The 19,929-nt window shown below is 42.5% G+C and overlaps 2 protein-coding genes across 4 annotated transcripts in view; both read left to right on the top strand.

Moving 5' to 3' along the window:
- Positions 1 to 8,980, top strand: part of RELCH (RAB11 binding and LisH domain, coiled-coil and HEAT repeat containing) — a 77,280-nt gene extending 68,300 nt beyond the window's left edge. Inside the window, exons 28-29 of one of the 2 annotated variants that reach the window (XM_041427776.1) lie at positions 2,870 to 2,940; positions 7,078 to 8,980. In XM_041427776.1, the coding sequence (XP_041283710.1) occupies positions 2,870 to 2,940; positions 7,078 to 7,198 (192 nt within the window). In that variant the 3' untranslated portion in view covers positions 7,199 to 8,980. The remainder of the gene's footprint in view (positions 1 to 2,869; positions 2,941 to 7,077) is intronic. The other variant, XM_041427774.1, reaches the window with a different exon arrangement.
- Positions 8,981 to 16,508: 7,528 nt separating this feature from the next.
- The window catches only part of TNFRSF11A (TNF receptor superfamily member 11a), a 28,397-nt gene continuing 24,976 nt past the window's right edge, over positions 16,509 to 19,929 (top strand). For both annotated transcript variants that reach the window (XM_041427781.1, XM_041427780.1), the window contains exon 1: positions 16,509 to 16,845. In XM_041427781.1, the coding sequence (XP_041283715.1) occupies positions 16,786 to 16,845 (60 nt within the window). In that variant the 5' untranslated portion in view covers positions 16,509 to 16,785. The remainder of the gene's footprint in view (positions 16,846 to 19,929) is intronic.

Genomic DNA, 19,929 nt, shown 5'->3' with positions numbered 1-19,929 from the left:
CAGATGGCTTATCACTTGACAAACACACATTTTCTAAATCACAGAGCCTTAGCTCTAATGGCTTTAACGTCAGTACCGAGTTTATGCTCATCTTGGAAGGGTAACATTGTGGAATTAGCTTGTGTGGTCCTGTCTGGCAGCATTTACCACTCATACCTCATACTTGTTTTCCTTTCTTTCATGTAAATAAAAGTGTAAGTTGGGCATTTAGGAATGCATTAGGGCATTCCTTTAAAGATGAGATGGTTCTCATCTTTAAAGGAAACATTTTCTCATCTTTAAAGGCAACATTTCACCTTGTGCAGACACTCAGATACTTTACCGGCATCTGTAATTCGATGTCAAGTCCCTTCTTCCTCATTTTCCACTTACCTTCTATGGGTTTTCAAAGTGAATTTGAGTTGCATGATAGTGAGTCAGTACTTGGTAAAAATATTTAGTCCATATACTGCAGTACTGTTTATAAGACTTCAGTATGTTAAGTCTCTTAAGTGTCTCTAAATATAGAGTTAGTGCTCTAAAATATTTCTCTTTAAGGAGATGTGATTTCATAATCAGTCCTATGACCAAACAAGGAGAATCCAAAGGAATAGGTCTGAGCAGTATGTGCAAAGCCATAATGTAGAAATTTAGAAATTAATTTGCGGAAGAGGCAAGAATTGCTCCACTTCATCTAAGAATTAGACAGCCATCCCAGCAGGAGCTGTGCAATGGATGGGTAAGCCATCCTGTTATTGAAATGATCCTGGGTCCTTGATGAATTATTCACCCCTTTGATCAAGGCTTCATATTGTTGATATTTGGAACATCTGGATTCAGATGTACAAAAATGTAGGAAAGTTCCAGTGCACAGGTGGAAATGATAAGTAACAAAAATTATGGTGACTGTGCTTGAAAATTTCAGGACTTTTTTATATAGAACACAAAGCCTGTTTTTTCACTAGAATTCTAAATGTATTTCTGTTGTACCTCTGTACTCTTGAGCATTATGTATTTGTATAACTTTTTATGCAAATGGGGGACAGCAAATGTAGCAGGAAGAGTTCTAGTCCTGTTTGAATGCCACTCTCTGAAACACTCAAGGGTGTGTAACACCTGCTACCTAAAATGTTTCAAATGCTGAAATCATACTTCTAGATAAATGGTGTTAGCAGTGGCACAGGTCTCCAGACCAGGCCACATCTTATCAGTGTAACTAATGGTTGTGCTGCAAACTTGACAGAAACCAGCATTTTAATTTATGCAAATACATTTTAAAATAGTTATCAGTTGGTAGTAACCATTAGTGACTGATCTGTATTTTACAGATTGAAAATAGTATTTTTCCTTTGTTGTGTATATTCAGGTTTGGTAAGACAATACTAATTTTAATTGCTTGTAGCTTTGAGATTTTAAGTTCAGTGTCTCAAAAAAGTATTTAGCTTCCTTCTGAGCTGTGGCAGAGGAACTTTCCATTTATGCAGTGTGTATATGTGTGTGTATATGTATATATTTATAGTTTCATACTTTGCATTCTAACTTTTTTGCCTAAGTGTTGCAAAACATGTCTTGGTTTGAAAAGACAGGTGTCTGCTAAGGAAGGCAGGAGCCTCTCTTGAAATGGAAAATGTAAACCCCCTCCCTCTGAATTCTTATAATTTTGAAATTAAGGGACTCTCGGGCAAAGGTATGGGAGTAGAAATAACAGCTTTTTATTAGGAAAAGTAAAAATAAAAGTGTAGTAATACAAAACAACACTGACAGAGTCAGAATATGACCTGACACCCTGTTTGTCAGGTAGCAGTCCCATTAAATGGTGGTTGCAGCCCTCCTGCAGTGGCAGATGTGGTGCTGTTGTAACAATGGGCCTGTGGAGGGGGGTAGTTTTCTTCTGAAGGTCCAGTGGTGGTGTAGATGGGCCTGGTCTTTCTCTGGGAATCCAGTGGGAAAAGGCTGCCTGTGGTGTTCCAAATCTCAGATTATATCCACGTAGGACTGCTTGGCTCCTCCCCCTGGACAGATCATTTCACACTGGGATGATGTAATTTTATCAATCATGCAATGAGATTCAATGGCCCGTCAACAGGAGATATCTCCTGGAGGGAGGATGGGTTGTGGAAGAAAACTGCCGAATTAACAGAAGATAACTGCCCCACCTCTAACAGATGGCAGTAGAATACACAACCCCTGCCACATCTTGCATTTGCAACCTAAGACAAAACACTTTTGTCTTAATGTGTTAAAACAGTACTGTTGTGAACAGGGAAGGGAGTCATTTATCTGTCCCATGAATTAACTGTATAATTTTGTTTTAAAGACTGCTATTGGGAATCATTTCCTTATTTTTGGATAAGTGTAAAAATGTCAGTGTGGAGGTGTCTTCAGTCTTAAATACTCTGCAGAAACCTTTAACACTGTACTTGCTTAAATAAAAGGAAAAAGCCATGAGTCATAGGAACTCTGGAAGACACCAGTGGAATGGTATCAAGTTGATTTTAGCACTTCCTTCCATTAAGATGTTGTCCTAGGAAACCATCACACTTTTTTCTTTACTTACTTTTTCTTTGATAGGTTATGTTCATGAAGATATAGTGTGTCACAGATGTGCGATTGTTTTAGTGCTGATTTTAAAAGCCTGGGGCAAAAGGATGGAGTCCTGAACTTCTGTAACTATTTGGAAAACATTTTCTTCCTTAAGTTATTTTGAATTTTTTTGTTGTTTCTAACTGCAAAGCATTATCAGATGACTGGAACTCAAAGGCACTTGATTAAAACAGAAATGTTTTAAACCGTTCTGCTAATGTCAGAATTATTTGCAGAGTAGATTTCATAAGAAGTGTTAAAGGAAAAATGTCATATGTCATGTATCTCTCTTCCTTATGTGTCTTAGGTTATTTTGAGCTCCATGATAAAAGAATGTGAACAGAAAGTGGAGAACAAGACCGTCCAAGAACCGCAAGGGTAAGACTTCCACTTCCCTTTTTCTGTGTGCCTCCAGAGTAGTGTTCCGCAGAGTGTATTCCATAATGGTGTCCAAGGTTTGTGACCTGGAATCCTGCACTGACATATGGTGTATTTGAAAACAGAGTTTGGAAACTTTAATACAGTGGTTGTTTCTGTCTCCAGTGTAAAACACGAGACAACAATTATTTTTATAGGAATTATGTTCTTGGTTCTTAATTTTTTGTTCATTTAAAGCTGTATTAAATTTCTGTCCTGAATCTGAGGAATCAGGGAGTGCCTGGCCTAAGTGCTTAGAGCAGCCTATGTAGCAGACACTTTGCCACCCATGGGGGTGGCAACCTGCAGACTGAGGGTCCTGGTTCTGGTGCTGGGAAGGGCTTGCTTCAGGCTGCTGTCCTGGTTTCCACAGGACTGGTGCACACAAGAGCAGTTTCTCCAGGGTATAAACTAACCCCTGTGTAAGTGTGCTGGTTGGGCAGCAAGCTGACTTTGGGAAAGTGCCATCTGTGTTGCACTGTGGTAAAACACCCTTTCCACAAATACAGAGCAAACCCAGCTCTCCAGGGAGGCAGCAGACGCACAGTGCACATGCATCCATTTGCTTCACCTGTAGAGATGGTATCATTTGTGTGCACTTCCTGATAACAAAAGTAGCCAACAGACCCACCTTGGATTTGGAAATTGGAATGCTCAGTGTCATTATGATGAGTTGTGTGTGCTCTTTTGCCTGCTTATTGCCTGGAATGGCATGCCAGCAGGTAAATTCTTGTGGATTATTATATAACTTAACAAATCCTTCACAGTGTTGCCAAGGAAGTGTGTGAGAAGGTATCTGAAAAGAGAATCTGTTCTCAATCCCAATGCTTTGTCATGAGAATTGAGACAATTACTGAAGCTTGTTCATGTCATACATCCTTATCTGTAAAAAACTTCTAGAATTTACGTCTTGAAAGAGCTCACCCATAGTCCTGGAAGCAACTGGTAGTCTGAGAATGATTAAAATAAGAAAGGTGTACAAGAACTCAACAGAAGAAATGTCAAGTAGAAAAAGGGTCAGTCTCTCAGGCACCAAGCAAAATACTTCAGGCTTTACTAGTAGTAAATACTTTGAAATGACAGGCCTATTAAGGGGTTGCAGAAACAGATAAATGCAAACCTCATACAACATCTAATGTATTTTCTTTATGAATGCAGCTGCTGAAAACTAAGATATGAAAAGGATAAGTCTTTGCAGTCTGTTCCTTTGTTCTTTAATTAGCCTTCCCCTTTCTTACTCAATGTCAGGCTATGGTTGTAATCTTGTACTGTATAAAATTAACAAGAAATATTTTACCACTGAAGAAATGACCTTTTCATATACGTAAATATCTCTGTTTTCTTGCTAAGTGCTTGCTAATTTCAGTTCCTAATTTCAATGACAAATACGTATTTGACAAAGGATTTAAATACAACTGGTGGGGTTTGTTAACAGCACGGCAGTGCAGGCACAGAAACCAAAATGGGTACAAAAGCAATCTTCTGATGTTCTTATGTCTTTTCCCCTTGCTGTTAGAAAAACTTGGTCAATAATATGGGATCAAAGAAATAGTTTTTTCAGAAGATTAAACTTGGCATTTTTAAATGTTGGGTAGACACTTTTGTTAAACATTTTGTTTAGCAATTAAGATGATATTTTAATCATGGATAACATATGACAAACTGATTGCTATAAAATGCCCATTAAGAATGTTTGTTTTGGCCTAGAGTTTCCTCATAAAACAGGCAGAACTCTGTGTAGCATCTGATTCATCTAGACACCAGGAAAAATTTTATATTTACACATTATTTTTATTTGTGGGTTACGTTTTGTTTTGCTTTTTAAATAATGGATTGTTTTAACCAAGATATTATTGCTTTGTTGGGTTCTTTGATTGCTTTTTAAAGATTGAGACTCAAATAATTTGATTTCATATTAATTTTTGATTTCATTTTTGCTATGTTTAAATATTCAGTTTCCACAATAATGGAAGTATTTTGGAGGCTATTTTTTTTTATTATTGAAACTTCTAAGTATGCAGGATGCTGTGGATTATGTTTCTGTTTACAGTAACAGTACTAGAAAACATGAACTCCTAGACTCTGTAGTTGTTACTGTTTAATTTTTGACATCAAATGGCTGATATCCCCCAAACCGTTTCAAGAACCAATAGGAACACCTCCTTGTTTACCTCAGTCTTATTCAGGATCATTAGACTAATGAAAGCACAGTTTGTTTAGAACTACAGGTTTGTCACCAATTGCTGGACTTTCTTTTCTGAAGTGAGCCATTTTATTTTCTTGATGCTGCTAATGCTTGGAATGTACAGTATTTCCCAAATAAGTTTTCGTAGCTACACACAACTCTAGGGTCCCTCATAGTCCGAGACAGCTTCTTGTGCTTAACTAGCTGATAGTGAGTGTAAACTGTTACTTACATAATTTATATGCCCTTGCTTTATCATGAAATCAAAGGAAATTGCAAAAGGCATCCATCTTACTGTAGCAGTAATTTCCCAGCTGAGTTTTATCAGCTGGAAATATGTGATTCATTAGTTGGCTGGAGATGTTTAATCAAGCCAAAGATGTCTGGCTACATGATTGTGCCTGAAATAAATATTTTACTTTAAAAGTTTATAATTAAACTATTTGCAAATCCACAATACAGCTTTAGTGAGAATCTTCCCTTTTATTTTAAGGTACTTTAAAAAGAACCAGAAATCATTACTAAGCACCTTTTTTCTGTAGTGTGCAATGGGAGAAATTACTGGGTGTATCCCTTCTACCTTCGAAGAAATCATTCAAGTTCTGTTGAAACAATTCAGAGTTAACTTCAGTTTTATCTCCTTGATGCAAGTGTGTCTAACAGAATTGTTTATAACTTTTCAGACTGAAAAGTCAGTTCCTGGAATCTGGCCTTTGCAAGTAAGACAGATTTTGTGGTCCTAGCTATAATTTTGAAATGCAGAGTCCACGCTGAGTTCACTAGGGATAATTTATTTGGTAATGTTTTCTAAAATTGTCCACGTCCAATGTTGATAAAACTTGCCATTTTGACTACAAATATAGGAAGTATGGAATATTTGTTAATATTCCTGCTATGTATATTTACTCTGTCTTGAGACAGACGACTCCTACTGTGCTAAACAATTTATATATATCTGAAGTTGAGCTCACTGATATGTTGTTAATTTTAAAAAAATTTAAATTATTAAATTTTAAAATTATTAAATATTATTAAATATGTTAATTTCACATAATAGGGATAATTTCTTAACATATTATTCAAAGCTGAGCATGCTGTAGCTTCAGCATTGATGGATTGCTCCTTCAGTCCAGTTTGTGGGAAACCTATCAACTCTCCATTGGCCTATGTAGTGTGTCTCAATTAGGAACATCCAAGCACAGGTAACAGGAGCCACATTCACAGCAACCAGAAGAAGCAGCTCCTTACCCAGCAAGGGGCTGACCCAGTAGGGCTCAGGGTTTGCAAGAAATTTATAAGGAGATCAAAGGAAAGCTGATCAAGTAATATAAAATAAAGATTTATTGAGAGTTACTAGGTTGACAGTCCTCACCATTTTTTAACTCTGTTCAGATGGAAGTAGTTGGAAAATGAAGAGTTGAAAATTAAGGAGAGAGGTCACTGTTTTGTACTTAACTTGCTTTTGCTCATCTCTACATGTCTGCTAATGTCACTGTTGGAGGCAGGATGCTTGGGTTAGAATGGTCTGTGTCTGAACTGATTCTGGTGAACTTACACTAAATAAACACAAGGATTGACATTTCTGGTGAAAAGGCAAAGCCAGTCTTTCACAGAGGTAGTTGTCACAGCAATTCCCGAGTAGTTAGCGAATGCTAATGTGGTGACATCCAAAGGTACTAAAAACTAGTGCACAAAAATATTTTGCCATTTTCACGGGCACTGTGAGCGCATTATAATAAATTTAACAGTGTATACATGGACTAGGTAGTGATGGATTTTCAGTTCTTCTTCACAGACTGGTCTTTTTTGTTGAAACCTCTGAAACACAAAGACAATTTAATTGCTTAATAAATAACAACATGATGTTCTTTTTATTTTGTAGTCTCATGCCACTAAATGTTTTCCTTTCCTAGCTCGATGTCAATTGCAGCGAGCCTGGTAAGTGAAGATACAAAGACCAAGTTTTTGAACAAAATGGGCCAGCTGACTACATCAGGTGCAATGTTGGCTAATGTGTTCCAGAGGAAGAAGTAAGATGAGAAAAGGAACTCCGAGCTAACACTAAGGTGGACCTCACAGAGACTGGTTCCTGTACTTGAAGTACTTGCCTTTTAATTTCTTCTGTCTTATGTTCTTGTAGTATAATTTTATTCTAACCTCCAAAGATATTTGCACTGCTTTTGAATATCGCTGTGTATCTGTTAATTTTGGGTTAACTGTGGTTGATACAAAACTGAAATCATAGTCTGTACCAAGTCCCTGTTCTGTGTTCTTGTCTTTCCAGCATATTTTTTTTATATAGTGGAAGGTTTTGGTTTTTTTTTATTTTCTGACAGGATATCAGCAAATATCTGTATTATACATGGAGCTATTCTGACGGTACTTAAAATAATGTAAATTTGAAGTCATTGTCATGAAGTAATAAAAGTGGAGATTACTTATGTATTTAAATTATGAGAGAGTAATGCAGATTTTTTAATTATGTTTCTAAAAAGAAGAGGAAGAGCCACCAGCATTTGTCTGTGCTTCTAGGGTTGTTTTTGTAAGTATTGTGCATCTTGAATCCAGAGGAATTGCAGTATCTAATGTACGAGACTGCTTGCACTGCATCAGTCTGCAGGGAATGCTCATGTTTCACATGCTTTATGCCGACATTGTAAATGCTGTACAAAGTCCTTCAGATAAAATTCTCACACCTATGTGGTTTTTTGAGGGATTGTTTTCTTTTGTAGGGGTTTTTGTTTTATTTTAAAGCACTTTACAAGTCTACAGATCCACAGGCACATCCATTAAGTAAAGGAAAAACATGATAAATTAATAAATGTTTATAAACGTGTAAGCTACTACACAGGGTCCCCAGTACAGTTCTGCAGGCAGGGGAAACCTTATGCAGGAGAGAGACAGCTTTCGTCTTGCACTCAGTGTGCAGTTCTGTGGACTGTGGAAACTAAAGATATTTTGTTGTTTAGATTGAATTTCAGTTCAAATTTAATTTTGGAGTGTTTGAAATAATGCTGAGTTTGATGTGCTGAGTTTCTTTAAAATGTTAAGTAGACTGCCTACATACTTTTTGAAAATGACATTACAGGGAGTATATTCAACTACCAAATATTTTTGTTAGTAAGGAAGCGTTAACAACTAAATCCTTTTCTTCCTATACAGCACTTTTTTTCCCCCTCTTTATGTCAATGTAATCTGAAAGTAAACTCAAGTGCATGCATGAACTGGTATGAGGTAACACAATATAAAAGCTCAGGCGTTCTCTGACACGGTACCATTCAGCTGGAAGTACGGCCGTCTTTGAGGACTAGGAAAGCAAAAAAGAGCAAGGAAATAAAGTGTTCCCCCTAGAAAGAGGATATAGATGGAATAACAGGTCGGGTATCACCCTTAGATGGAGATAATGGAGATAACTTGAGGCTTCTGCCTGCTTCGTGTCTGTGCTGTTGGCTGTGCATACGCTGTTCCTGCCACGGCTGTGTTGTGACAGGGCCTGCTGCTCACGTGCGCGCCGTCGGTCCCCTCGCGCTGCACTGATGGAACATTTCTCTGGAGGTCACAGACTGCTCCATGCCTTCGTGTTGCTCGTTACCATGAAAGTACGCTTTTAGCAGACTGACTGTGAAATAGAGACATTCCTGAGGAATGGGAAGTGGTGACGTTCCTCTCTATTGTTTCTGTTGTCAATAAAAAGTTTTGTATACCTGCCTTGTCTTGTTACTTCTCTCTTCTCTGAAAAAGATAATCACATCAACAGAGCTGTTACAGGACACATATCTAATGTACAGAAATTGTTTAGCCTTAACTCTTTTTACGTAGCAGGTGGTAGACTGAACTTGCTCACTTTCCTTGGCTCCTAGACCTGTGGCTTTACTGCCATTTTCATTCAGGGTCTCCTCCTATGTCTCCTGTGCCACAGTTGTATTTTGGATGTTTCTTCTCCTTCTCTTTTCTGACTTCTCAAGCAGTTGCAGTGCCAGAAAGAACTTTGTAGTCATGAGACTGAAATAACAGGTCCATGGTTAAGCTGCTGCTTTTTAAAGCAGGGCAGCTGCCTGTGAGAGTGGCTGCTCACCTATGCTGAACTTCATCCACTGTTTGGAAAACTCGCGAATTCACACAAGCCAAAAAACTGTGACAGCAATTGAACTGTGGAGAGGGATGAGACTCTTTAGTTTGTTAGTATAAGTGTAGCATCTTTACCCCCATAGGGTAATAGGTCTAATGTCTCCAGCCCCTTGAAAAGTGTAGCTCTTGCTATTCACGGTTCTGCTTCACACCAGTTGTAGGAATTTGAGTGAGGATCACAGGAAGACCAGCACAGTAACTACTGAGGTGAGAAAATTACTGTGTAGGCAGCAAACTTCCAATGCAGGCTGTCTTCAGGAGTTTTGCCTCCTAAATTTCAGGTCTCTGTTAGTATATGTTGTTGCAGGAGTTTTTCAGTCTATGTTTTAAAATATGAACAAACTTTTAAGATTTCAAGTTGGTCCGTGGCGGGGGGCTTGGTGATTTTTGGGCTTTTCTGATTATTCCTCCTAACTCTGTCACTGTAACATTCAGGACTGGAAAATAAAGGAGAGACCCATTTAATGAGAAGAATTTCCAGAATATTTGAAATTAACCTTTCCCCCCCCACACACACACCCTTTCCTGTTATTATTCAAAATAAGTGAACCTTTTGGGAGAAAATGTTCTGTTAAAAGAAAGCAGTTCATCCCCTAAGGGTTGTCTTCAATTGCTTATGGCTCTGCCTGAGTAAGGATTCTGTAAAAAACGTAAATGTTTGCTCTATTGGCATTGCCTGAACTTTTTCAGCTTGTTAGCTTTAAATGTCAAAGGTCTCATGCTGCTCCTAGTGAAGTTTCAGACAAAATCTTTGTATCTTTATTTAAAATATTGACTCTTGTGTTCTTAAAGAAAAGTGATCAGTGGGCTGAAGGTACCTGGCTGCCTCAATATATGTTCTCTGTAGATTAAGCATAAAGCTAATTGGTATTATGCCTATATTTGGTTCTGAAAGATTATTTTCTAGAACTCTAAAGTAGGCAAATTGTTCTTTTTGTATCTTCTAAGCAAGGTGAATAAAGGGAACTCCACAAAAAAAGGCTGCTCAGTCTTCTATTAATCTCTTCCTACTCCCCTACTGCACCAAGAAGAAAAACAATCCTGCTATTTCTGTACATGAAAGTATATTCTGGGTAGGAGAACTAAAAGCAGTGTTTGAAAGGATTTGGGGCTAGAAAAGGTGAGGAAGCTGATGGATTGAAAGTTTAAAAATTATCCATTAAAAAAAATCTGTTGCAAAGACAAGGAGTTTTTATAATATATTGTGGGAATTCATTGCTACATAGTGATAAGATGATTCAAAAAGATTCTGCAGAAAAGTAGATTTGTGGGATATTTCTACTCTCTGTTGTGACACTGTTAATGGCATTTCTCTGTTGCAGGAGTCAGTGGCTCTATATTTTAGTGCATTTATGAAGGTGGGTATAATGCATTCCAAATGTTTTACGTAATTTCCCATATGGAATTTACTGATGATGATATTTAAGTAAACCATGAAGTCCCAGCACAGGTTCATGGAGCAGAAAGTCACTGATGTGTTGATACAGCAAACTGATTGGCATGGCACTCATCCAAGGTGGAATCACAGAAGTTTGCGTCAAATGTTAAGTGCTGATGAATAACAAGAATGAAGGCAACAAGATTTCAAGGAAACTGGTTCACTGCTTTTCGGAGTGAACATTTGGCTAGCGGTTCTTGTAAATACCTTCGGATCCGTAGCTAATTTGGTTTAGACTATGAAATTGGTCAGCAAAGGCCCAGAGGAGTGTGGTTGTTGAATAAAGCTATTCAGGTCCTGGATGTCAGCAGTGTACATGCTATATCGTGTGTTAACTAATCCAGATGAGTGACCATGAATGAGCACTCATTTTTCCAGAGAAGCTGTTTCTGAGGTTTAGCTTAGAAGCTGTTTTAAGGTTTCCTTAGGTTTTATGCTGGCCAGTTTTCATCCATACAGGTAAGCTGTAGGAAAAGATGATTCTGCTTACAGAGTTAGTTACAAGCAAGTCAGTGGCAAACAGCCTCTGTCTTTGGAGGCATCTGCACCACGTGCTGAACTTGAGCATCCATCACACTTCCAGTTTGGTGAAAGACTTCCTTAGGCTGAAGATTTTCATTTCCTAGAAACTTCTGAGCATGAGCAGTTCTACTGCAGAAGTGAGTGACTTGAAACAGTGACTCACCACTTGGTGTCAAGGCCCAACACCATGGCAGTGGTCAGTCTGGTTTCTTTCCCAGCACTGGGATTGTATGTGCTCGCCACTGCCTCCCTCAGTCGCCCCATGTCAGGCTGGTCTGCACCCTCTTGACTTCACCATCCCATAGAAGCAGAGGGCTGTTTGTTCTACCATTTAAATACTGTTTGAAAATAGGGCTGTTTGCAGTGTATTTGAGTATTTCCATTCCCAAAACTATTGTGACTGTGGCCTTGTGCTGCTGCTCCTTACCCTGCACTTTTACAGAGTTTTTTCCCCATTCCATAACACCTGAGAGGCCTCTTCAGGGGATGGAGGCAGTGCAGTGGAGTCCTGCTGAAGTGACAGCAGCGGTAGCAGAGCACGTGCCTGTAGGATCATGTGGGTTGTTCTGAAAGGCATTTGCATCTTCCCTTTAAATACGCTGCAAGGCAAGGGGAAGTGGTGATGGGGAAGAAGCAGCTGCAATGTTTAATAGGCAATAAGGGCTCATTTAGGTTTAATCTCTTGCTGACAGGTAAATGCACTCCGTTCATCTAAGTATGAGTTAATCTCAATCAGGTGAGTTTTCAAAGGAGTTTGGGATCATTAAGTGTGCTGTTGGATAAAATGGCAGGGTGACTCTGGGGAGCTGGTTATGAGGTGTTGCCAAGGGGTTAGGGTCTCAGTCTCCCTGCTGGTAGGTGTTTGCCAGCGTTCAAGACTCATCTCCAGGGCTTGAGGAGTATCCTGGGCAGAGCAAGCTCCCCAGGCCATGCCAGTATTGCTCTTGTCCCAAGGATGAACACATGACTCAAATCTTAGAGGTCGACAGGTATCTTATAAACATCCAAGTTAAAAATTCACCATGACTTTGTATTTCCTCCCTGGAGTATGCAGGCATAGCTGTTGCCACAGTGGCTGGTGATATCCTATCAGCTCAGTGTCTGCTTGCACGTACTTCAAATATCTGACGTACTAGCGGTGGTTGGGAGCGTTTTTCTTTTGAATGCTGTGGACTTGAGGTTTTCAGACAGGCATTTAGCAGTGGTACATTTTTGTGGGATTGTAAAAGGTGTGTTGTGTAAACCACACCAGTGTGACTAAGGAGCTTTATTATAGTTGCTCTGTCATGGGAAATATTTGTGTGTTTGAAAATTTCAAGGAGATTCAAGAGCAAAAGAATGCTATGGAAACTTGCCTTTCACAGGAAGAAAAGAGTTTCAAGTTGATGACATGATTTTATGTATGGGTTGGGGTCTTTGTAAATAATAGATTTTATTTTTTTAATTGATTTATTTTGATAGCTAGAGTTCTTAAATAAAACTAGAGCCTCCTGTGCTAAAATGTGCAGATATTTCTCTACCTTTTTTCTCCAAGTGTCGAAAGCTCCACATGCTGGATCATAGAGTAGGGCTCCCTCCCTGCAGTGGGTGATGAGGCAGCTGAAGGCAGCCTTTCTCCCTGGTCCCATGGCAGACTCTGTACATGGATTGCTGGTACTCCAGAAGCTGCACATCCATCTGCCCTGCAGGGCATCCCCCTGATTTAGAGGGATCTTTCCTAGAGCTTTGGCTTTGCACTGCACTGCCTTTCTTGCTCACCTGCTGAGAGGCAGGTGCTCATATTTACACAGCCTGTATTTAGCCCACAGACTGAAACCCCAGATAACCTTTGTGACGCATACTGAAAGAAAACTATTGATCGCGATCGATCAAAACCCTTCATCTCATCCTCTATCCCTCAGTAGCGTGTGAGAGGCAAGGGAATGCCTTCACAGCCTTCCTGCACATGAGAAAAGGTTTCCCAGGATACAACCATCTGCCTTTCAGCATTGCTTCTGTACCCAAGTTTCCATCACGTCACTTTGAAGACCTGGATTTAACACAGAGCCTCCTGGTTCTCCCTCCTGGGGAAAGGGTGCATCACAAGGTGTTGGTGTCCATGTGCAGGTAAGGGGAGTACAGTGGCATGGATAAAGTGAAGGAACAGCTGGGGACGTAAACATGAGTGTACAGGTGCTGCTCAGATGCCCTGCTGTATCCACCAAACCATTCCCAGCCTTTTCTTTTTGGGTTGAAAATTTAGAAAGATGGAAGACAAATTCGGGCATTGGCTGGGACTGAGCTGCCATTTGTCCAAGCTCCTGTAAAAGAAGAGTTTTTACACTGATGCTGAAGGGGTTTCATTTTCACACAGCTACAGAATTGCAGTTTTGATGTAGATAACAACTTTTAGAATAGCATTTAGCAGGTAATACCCACTTTTCTCTCTCTAGGAAGGAAGTAAGAAGAGATCCATACTGACCGCAGCCCTGCTAAGTGGTCAGCGGGGCCCACGGTTTGTTTTCCATGGCAGGCACCACCAAAGAAGGGATCCTGGAATTATCCAAGGTATTATTTTCATTCTGTCACACCGCTAAGGCTGCACAGGGTTTTCCATCTCTCCTTTTTCATAAGAGCTTCCCAAAGGCTAGTCCAGTTTATGCTTGTGTCCCACAGTGGTGAACAGAAACAAGAGGCACCCAAATGTCACCAGTAAAGCTGAAACCATAATACTTCAAGCATTCTGGTTTTATTTAAAACAGGTGCTTTGCAAAGGTAGCTGACAAAATAATGTCCTGTAAGAGAAAAAAAAATTCTAGAACAGGCAGACAAACAGGCAGACAGTTTTGGTATAAATGTTTAGGTTTTATCTGTGCTACATAGAATGATATATGTGATAAGTGTGAGAGAATTGACAGTGCTACACATTGCCCGGTTCATATTTTATAGCATTCACATTTTAGTATCTAACAATCTACTGCAATCCATAATTAAGACTGTAAAGCACCCAGTAGTGGCTTCTGCGGGTTTTGGCTCAGAAACATAAAATTTAACTCAGAGGAAAATGTCTGAGCTTTCAAAAAGAGGCTGTTTTCACATAGTGGTAGAAAATGAGAGAAATTTCAGCCCAAACAAGAAATATTTCAGGCAGGATCAGGGGTGAGAATGCAAAAGTAATTGAGCTGATGTGCAATAGTGACTGCTCTGGAGCTCCTCTGAGCTGCACAGGGCTTGGCTTTACTCGATGCCTTCAAAGCCTTCACTTGACACCTTCAGAGCAAGCTGGTAACACATCTGACTGATAGTGAGAGTGTGAGTTTGCTCTTGTAAATCTCTGGTTAGAACGAGCAGCTGGTAAATAAACACAGCCTATAGCCTTGGAGTTGTGCTAAATGTGAAAAGGGGAAGAGACTTAGCAGACTGTTCTGTTTAAAAAGAAACATTTCCTTGTACCATAAACACAAACATTTTAAAACATCCTGGCTGGCACAGAGCTGCATGTTTTCAGCAATGGGTGGATGAGGCTCCAGCAGAAGGATTTCACCCCAGTGCTGTCCCTCCCTCTTTGTGTGCTCCCACCAGGACCAACCAGGACTAGCACCGCTGCCAGCAGCTGGGCACACACCTTTGCACATGTCACACCTTGCAAAGCCCCAGTGAAGTCTGCTTTGCATTTGTTGCCTACCAGGCAAGATGGCTGCTGTGGCCATCCCTCCCACTTCTCACTCCCCAGTCAGTTGTGTTCCGGACCAGCAGCCTGTCCAACCCAAGTGTGGTGAGACCCTGACTCCTCAAGCAGGGTGACAGGGCTGTGACACCGCACTTGCAAGCTCGATGGCTTGCTGAAACCCATCAGCATGATCCCTGCCCAGTCACCTCCAGAAGAGCGAGGGCATCAGGAGCAGCCGCTGGCCCTAAGCCAGGCATGTCATGCAGTATTGCTTTGAGCCACAGCCCACTCTGGAGCATCAAACTCATCTAGGGCCACCAGTGCCCAAAAAGCCATGTGGTGTCAGAGAATGAGGCCAGGACCTGCAGGAGCACAAGGACCTTAAGCAGGACCTGCTTGAGCACAGATCAGGCAGGGCATAATCCTTGCTGAGGACATCGGGGGGGTCAAGCAACTTTAAGGAGATTAAAAAGGCTTTGTGACCCCTGGGAACTATCTGGGGGTGAAGGTCATAGCTTGATGCTGCTGTGGAGGCAGGCCCTTCACTAGTACAGGAAAAAAGCTCAGCAGCTGTTTCTGTCCTGAGCAGAAATCAGACATCATTCCTCTGAGCAGAAATCAGACAACAGCACCACCGAGGAAGGATGAGTTTTTAATATTCTCTCCATCTTTTGTGTTTGAATGTATTTATTTGAAAACATAGAGAAAGTCTAGGTTTTTTTCCTGGTCAAGGGTTAAATCTAAATACATAAGTGAAAGAACAACTTCCTTCTTTGCCTAAGTCAGAAACATACTCCCAAGCTCATTGCTCAGCATGTGAGCACAGGGCAGGTTTTGTGTCCAACAGGGCCAGCTCCCCTGGATCCTCAGCCTGTGTAAATAGCCGGGCCCTGTCCTGCCGCACCACAGAGGATTCCTGGGCCGTGTGAGACCGGGGACATCGCTGCCGGGCCGGGCCGGGCCGGGCACGGCACCAGCTGCAGGCTCTGGCCTCCCGGCAGGCGCTGCCGGCTCTTTCGGGGGTCAAGAGGCCACTGTGCAGCGTTCCGAGTCAGGTCGCAGGGACTGGCCCCGTGCACGGCCTGGAGTGGTTTGGGAGAGCTCCCAAAGCACATCTTCCGCTTTTCTTCCCCTCTTGGCAGCAATCCCGTCCGCCAGCTCCCGACATCAGCTAAAGTTCGTGGAGGGGGAAGGGACGGAGACCTCGAGCCGTGCCAGAAGGCCGCGGCTGGCACCCACATGTTGCACGGGCACCGAGAGGGGAGAGGGCACGAGAAGGGATGGGACAGGAGCTCTCCTCAGGGCTGGGGACACACTGAGGGAGGATGGGGGGCGAGGTGGGAGGCTGCCTGAGGCCCAAGATGTCCTCTGACAGTGACAGGCGATACCCGGGGGCGTGAGGAGAGGGCAGCAATTCCAGGGGAGATGACAGCGAGGAAAGGTGCCGGGGGCTGGAACGGGAGGGCGCAGAGGCGGAGGCAGGTGGGTACATGGCCCTGCCGAGAAGGACTGACCGGGAATGCAATCCCCACCGGCCGGAGGAGGGACGTGGGCAGGGTGACTAAACTTCTTGTAAAAAGGGGTGGAGAAAGGAAAGGGAGGGACAAGAAGCGAGGAAAAAAAAAAGAGCCCTGCATGTCAAGGCTGAGGAAATGCTGTGGGAACTACAGCCAGGCGCTTTTTTTTTTTTTTTTTTTTTTTTTTCTTCTTCTTCTCTCTTCTCCCCTCGTGTAGCTGAGAGGAAGGAAAGGAAGAAAGAGAAGTAGTCAGCTCAAATGCGCCTCGCTGCGCTGCCCGGGCGCGGGGGCTTGGCTGGAAGGATCTAGTTTCCCTTCGGTGGCAGGAAAAGGAGCCACGGGAGGAGGCAGAGACGCACACCCAGACATGCCCGTCCCGTCAGGCTGCTGGCTCCTTCTCCTGTGCCTCGCTGCCGCTGGCGAACAGGTAAGGCTGGGAGCCGGCGGAGGGGGCAGTGGGTGCCGCATCCCGCCCGCTGGGTTGGTTTGCTCGTCCCGCTGCTCGGGGCGATCGGCATCCCGCGGGGCTGGGCAGAGCAGCTTCGCCTGCCTTGCCCCCCGCTCTGCTTGTTTGGGTTTTGGTTTTGTTTTTATCCCAGCAACTCATAGGCTTCTCTCGCTTCTGTAAAATCAAAGTTGTCCAAACCCAAAGTTGCAAAGGAAGCCAGGGGATCTGCAGGGAAAACAGCCTGCTTCTGCCGAGGGCAGGGTGCGAGAAACCAGAAAATATTTGCAGTGAGGTTGTTGAGGGATATAATTTGCATGTAGAGTAAAAATAAGGCAGACTCCACCCTACCGAACAGATTTATTCGAGAGAGCGTGGGCACACTTGTCCGTCAGGCATGGGACGCGGGGTTTTGGCAGCCCAGGTTCATCTTTCCAGCTTCCCCACGGGATGAGTCCCCTCACGCTCTGGCCATCCCGAATGCTGGCGGCCCCGGGACGAGGGACGGCCTTGTGACCCCAGCTCCGCGAGGGGAGAGGCTGAGGCTCCGAGCGGCCGCCTAACTCTCCCGGAGGTTGATGTGCTGCCCATGGCAGAGCCAGGAACCCGAGCCCGGAGCCAGGTCAGCCGCCCCAAAGGGCAGCCCTTTCCTCTGGCGGGGGAAGATCTGAGCGAGGTTTGGCGCTGCGGTTGTTTGCAAACACAGCGTGCTCTGGTCGCAGCTCTGTGCGGTGCCAGGTGGCTGCTGGGCAGCGTGGTACGCTTGGGATCGCGGCTGGTCTTCCTCTGCTGTCGGAAAAACCATTTTCTACAGCCAGCTCTTGCTCAGCCTTGTCAGTGGCGCACATCGCGTTTCCTCCAGCAGTTTACATCGGCAGAAGTTTGCTTTGCTCTTTCTAATTATACAGCTTAAAAATCATCCTTGTCCCTTGTGGTTGTTTAGACCCTTCTAGACTGGCAGGATTTACAAAAACCATGCTACCCTTTATTTGCACTTTATTTCCTCCATTAATCAATGTTTGGCAGCCTTGCTACCATTTGTATTTATTTCGTCTGAACTTCTGGTATTTTTCTGTGTGTCATTGTTCTTGATAAGTTATGTAACTTAAAGTGCTTCCCTCAACATGGGGATGTAATTGGGCCATGGCTGGGTTCCCTGAAAGCAAGGTGCAACTTCAAGAAAAAAAAGATAAAAACCCAAACCAAAACAGAAAACCCTCTGCTGTCTACAGCTTACAATTTCATGTCTGACCGCACAGTCCTGAGAGCCTTTCCTTTGGATCCCTGATCCTAAATATGTTGCCTAAAACCACACAGGCCTTTTTTTCCCCTCTAAAACATACGTTTCATTTTGTCCATCCTCACACTCAGGCTTCTCTCAAATCGCTGCTTTCCAGGTGTCCTCCATATGTATGTGAATGAGCCTGCAAATTTCAAAAGTGCCTTGTACATCACAGCTTTCAGGGGGTTTTCCCTGTCCCTCAGTATCCTCCGTGTCTTTTTCCTGCCCTGGTGCTCAGGACTGATCAATGCAGCAGGAAGAGCAGACCTCAATACTCTTTGTACCTTTACTTCAGGTCACTAACCATTTACATGCCTGCTTCCTTCTGGAGCCATTTGGGTTTAGTGCAGTTTTTCCTTTTGGAATATCCTCATTGCCTGGAACTAGCTCAGCTTTTGACCAAACCTTGGAAATTCAGATTTCCATGATATAGCTCCTGGCATATTTCAGGTACTGTGATGTGGGAGCCAGAGCTCCTCATCATTTCTCACCTCTTGATTCATAGCCTTTCACAGGACACAGAACAAGGAACTTGTATTTATTTTGGGCTGATGTGTAAAGTCTTTCCACTGCCTCCAACACGTGCTTAATTCTGAGTCTGTGTTTGTACAGGGTGCAACTTTGCATCGCCGTTGCTTTGGACAAGTAGCAGCACAAAACTGTTGGAAGCTCCAGGAAAGCTGTAGCGTAAAGATAAGGATAAAACATAATTTGTCAAAGAGCCCATTAATTTAATATTCTGCCTTCAAGAGTGAGCAGAACCTACAAGAATGTGAAAGGCAAGCTTAGAGAGGTGCTGCTCTGGAACAGCCTTTCAGTTTTTCCTTTGTCTGACTGATCTGAGCAGTGGTTTCTTAGAACAGTGTTGCTTTCTGATGGAACAAATGTGAGAAAACCTGTGGGGGGGGTTGAGGTTTTTCTGATGCATTTGTGTTAGTTTAGACTGGGTAATAGGGTGGAATCATGTTTGAACGGTGATATTGGCAATGTATTTCCTGCAAAGAGTGAAAAGCATTTGGAAATGTAAGTTATTGCATACTCACTCATAATTCTGCTGAGAACAGACATGATCATTGTCATCATTTTCACCAAAGAGGAAATGGGAACAGAGAATTCGTGACTTGCTCTAGGTCACACACCAAGCATGGAGCAGAACTTCTGGGAACAGAGCTCAGCCCTACTTATCTTGTGCTTCATCTACAAGATGATCTTTCCAAGTGATTTGTTTTGGGCACCTGTCAGAGGTATTTTGCTCTCTGGGGCATGATCTGCTCAGCTTCTTTGTGCAGAATAGTCACATCCCTTTCCATGCTTAACACCAGTAAAGAGTATCAGTGTTGCTATTAGATGGGAGTCAAAGTCTCTGAGAATGTGCATTTGCAAATGTGCAGTAAATCAGTTGCACCACAGATTCATCTCCCCTTGTGTGGCTTGGAATGGGTCCTTCTACTACTCTGTAACATCTGCTTCATAGATAAAGTTTGCTCATTGCAAGCATTTGGAATTCTTTACAATATAGAAAAGTTTTGGCCAAAATATAGATTTTTCTCTAGCTTTCTAAAATGCACAGTCTGTATGATGAGAGAGGGGAAAAAAGAGTGTAGCAGTGACTGTACTGTGTTACATCATGGGCTCTCCTGGTCCATTATTCCCACTCTGATCAGGACCAAAGGAATCATTCAGTAGAGCAAAAGTTCTACAATATCTAATCTAAACTCCTGGGCTTCAGCATGGGCTTCAAAGCTACTGTAATTCAATTTGTAAAATTTCCCTTGCAGCAATGG

This window comes from Onychostruthus taczanowskii, unplaced genomic scaffold, assembly GCF_017590055.1.
Source record: "Onychostruthus taczanowskii isolate IOZ18803 unplaced genomic scaffold, ASM1759005v1 scaffold119, whole genome shotgun sequence".
Lineage (NCBI taxonomy): Eukaryota > Metazoa > Chordata > Aves > Passeriformes > Passeridae > Onychostruthus > Onychostruthus taczanowskii.
The sequence above is the reverse complement of the archived record's forward strand: the minus strand, read 5'-3'. Positions and strand labels throughout refer to the sequence as shown.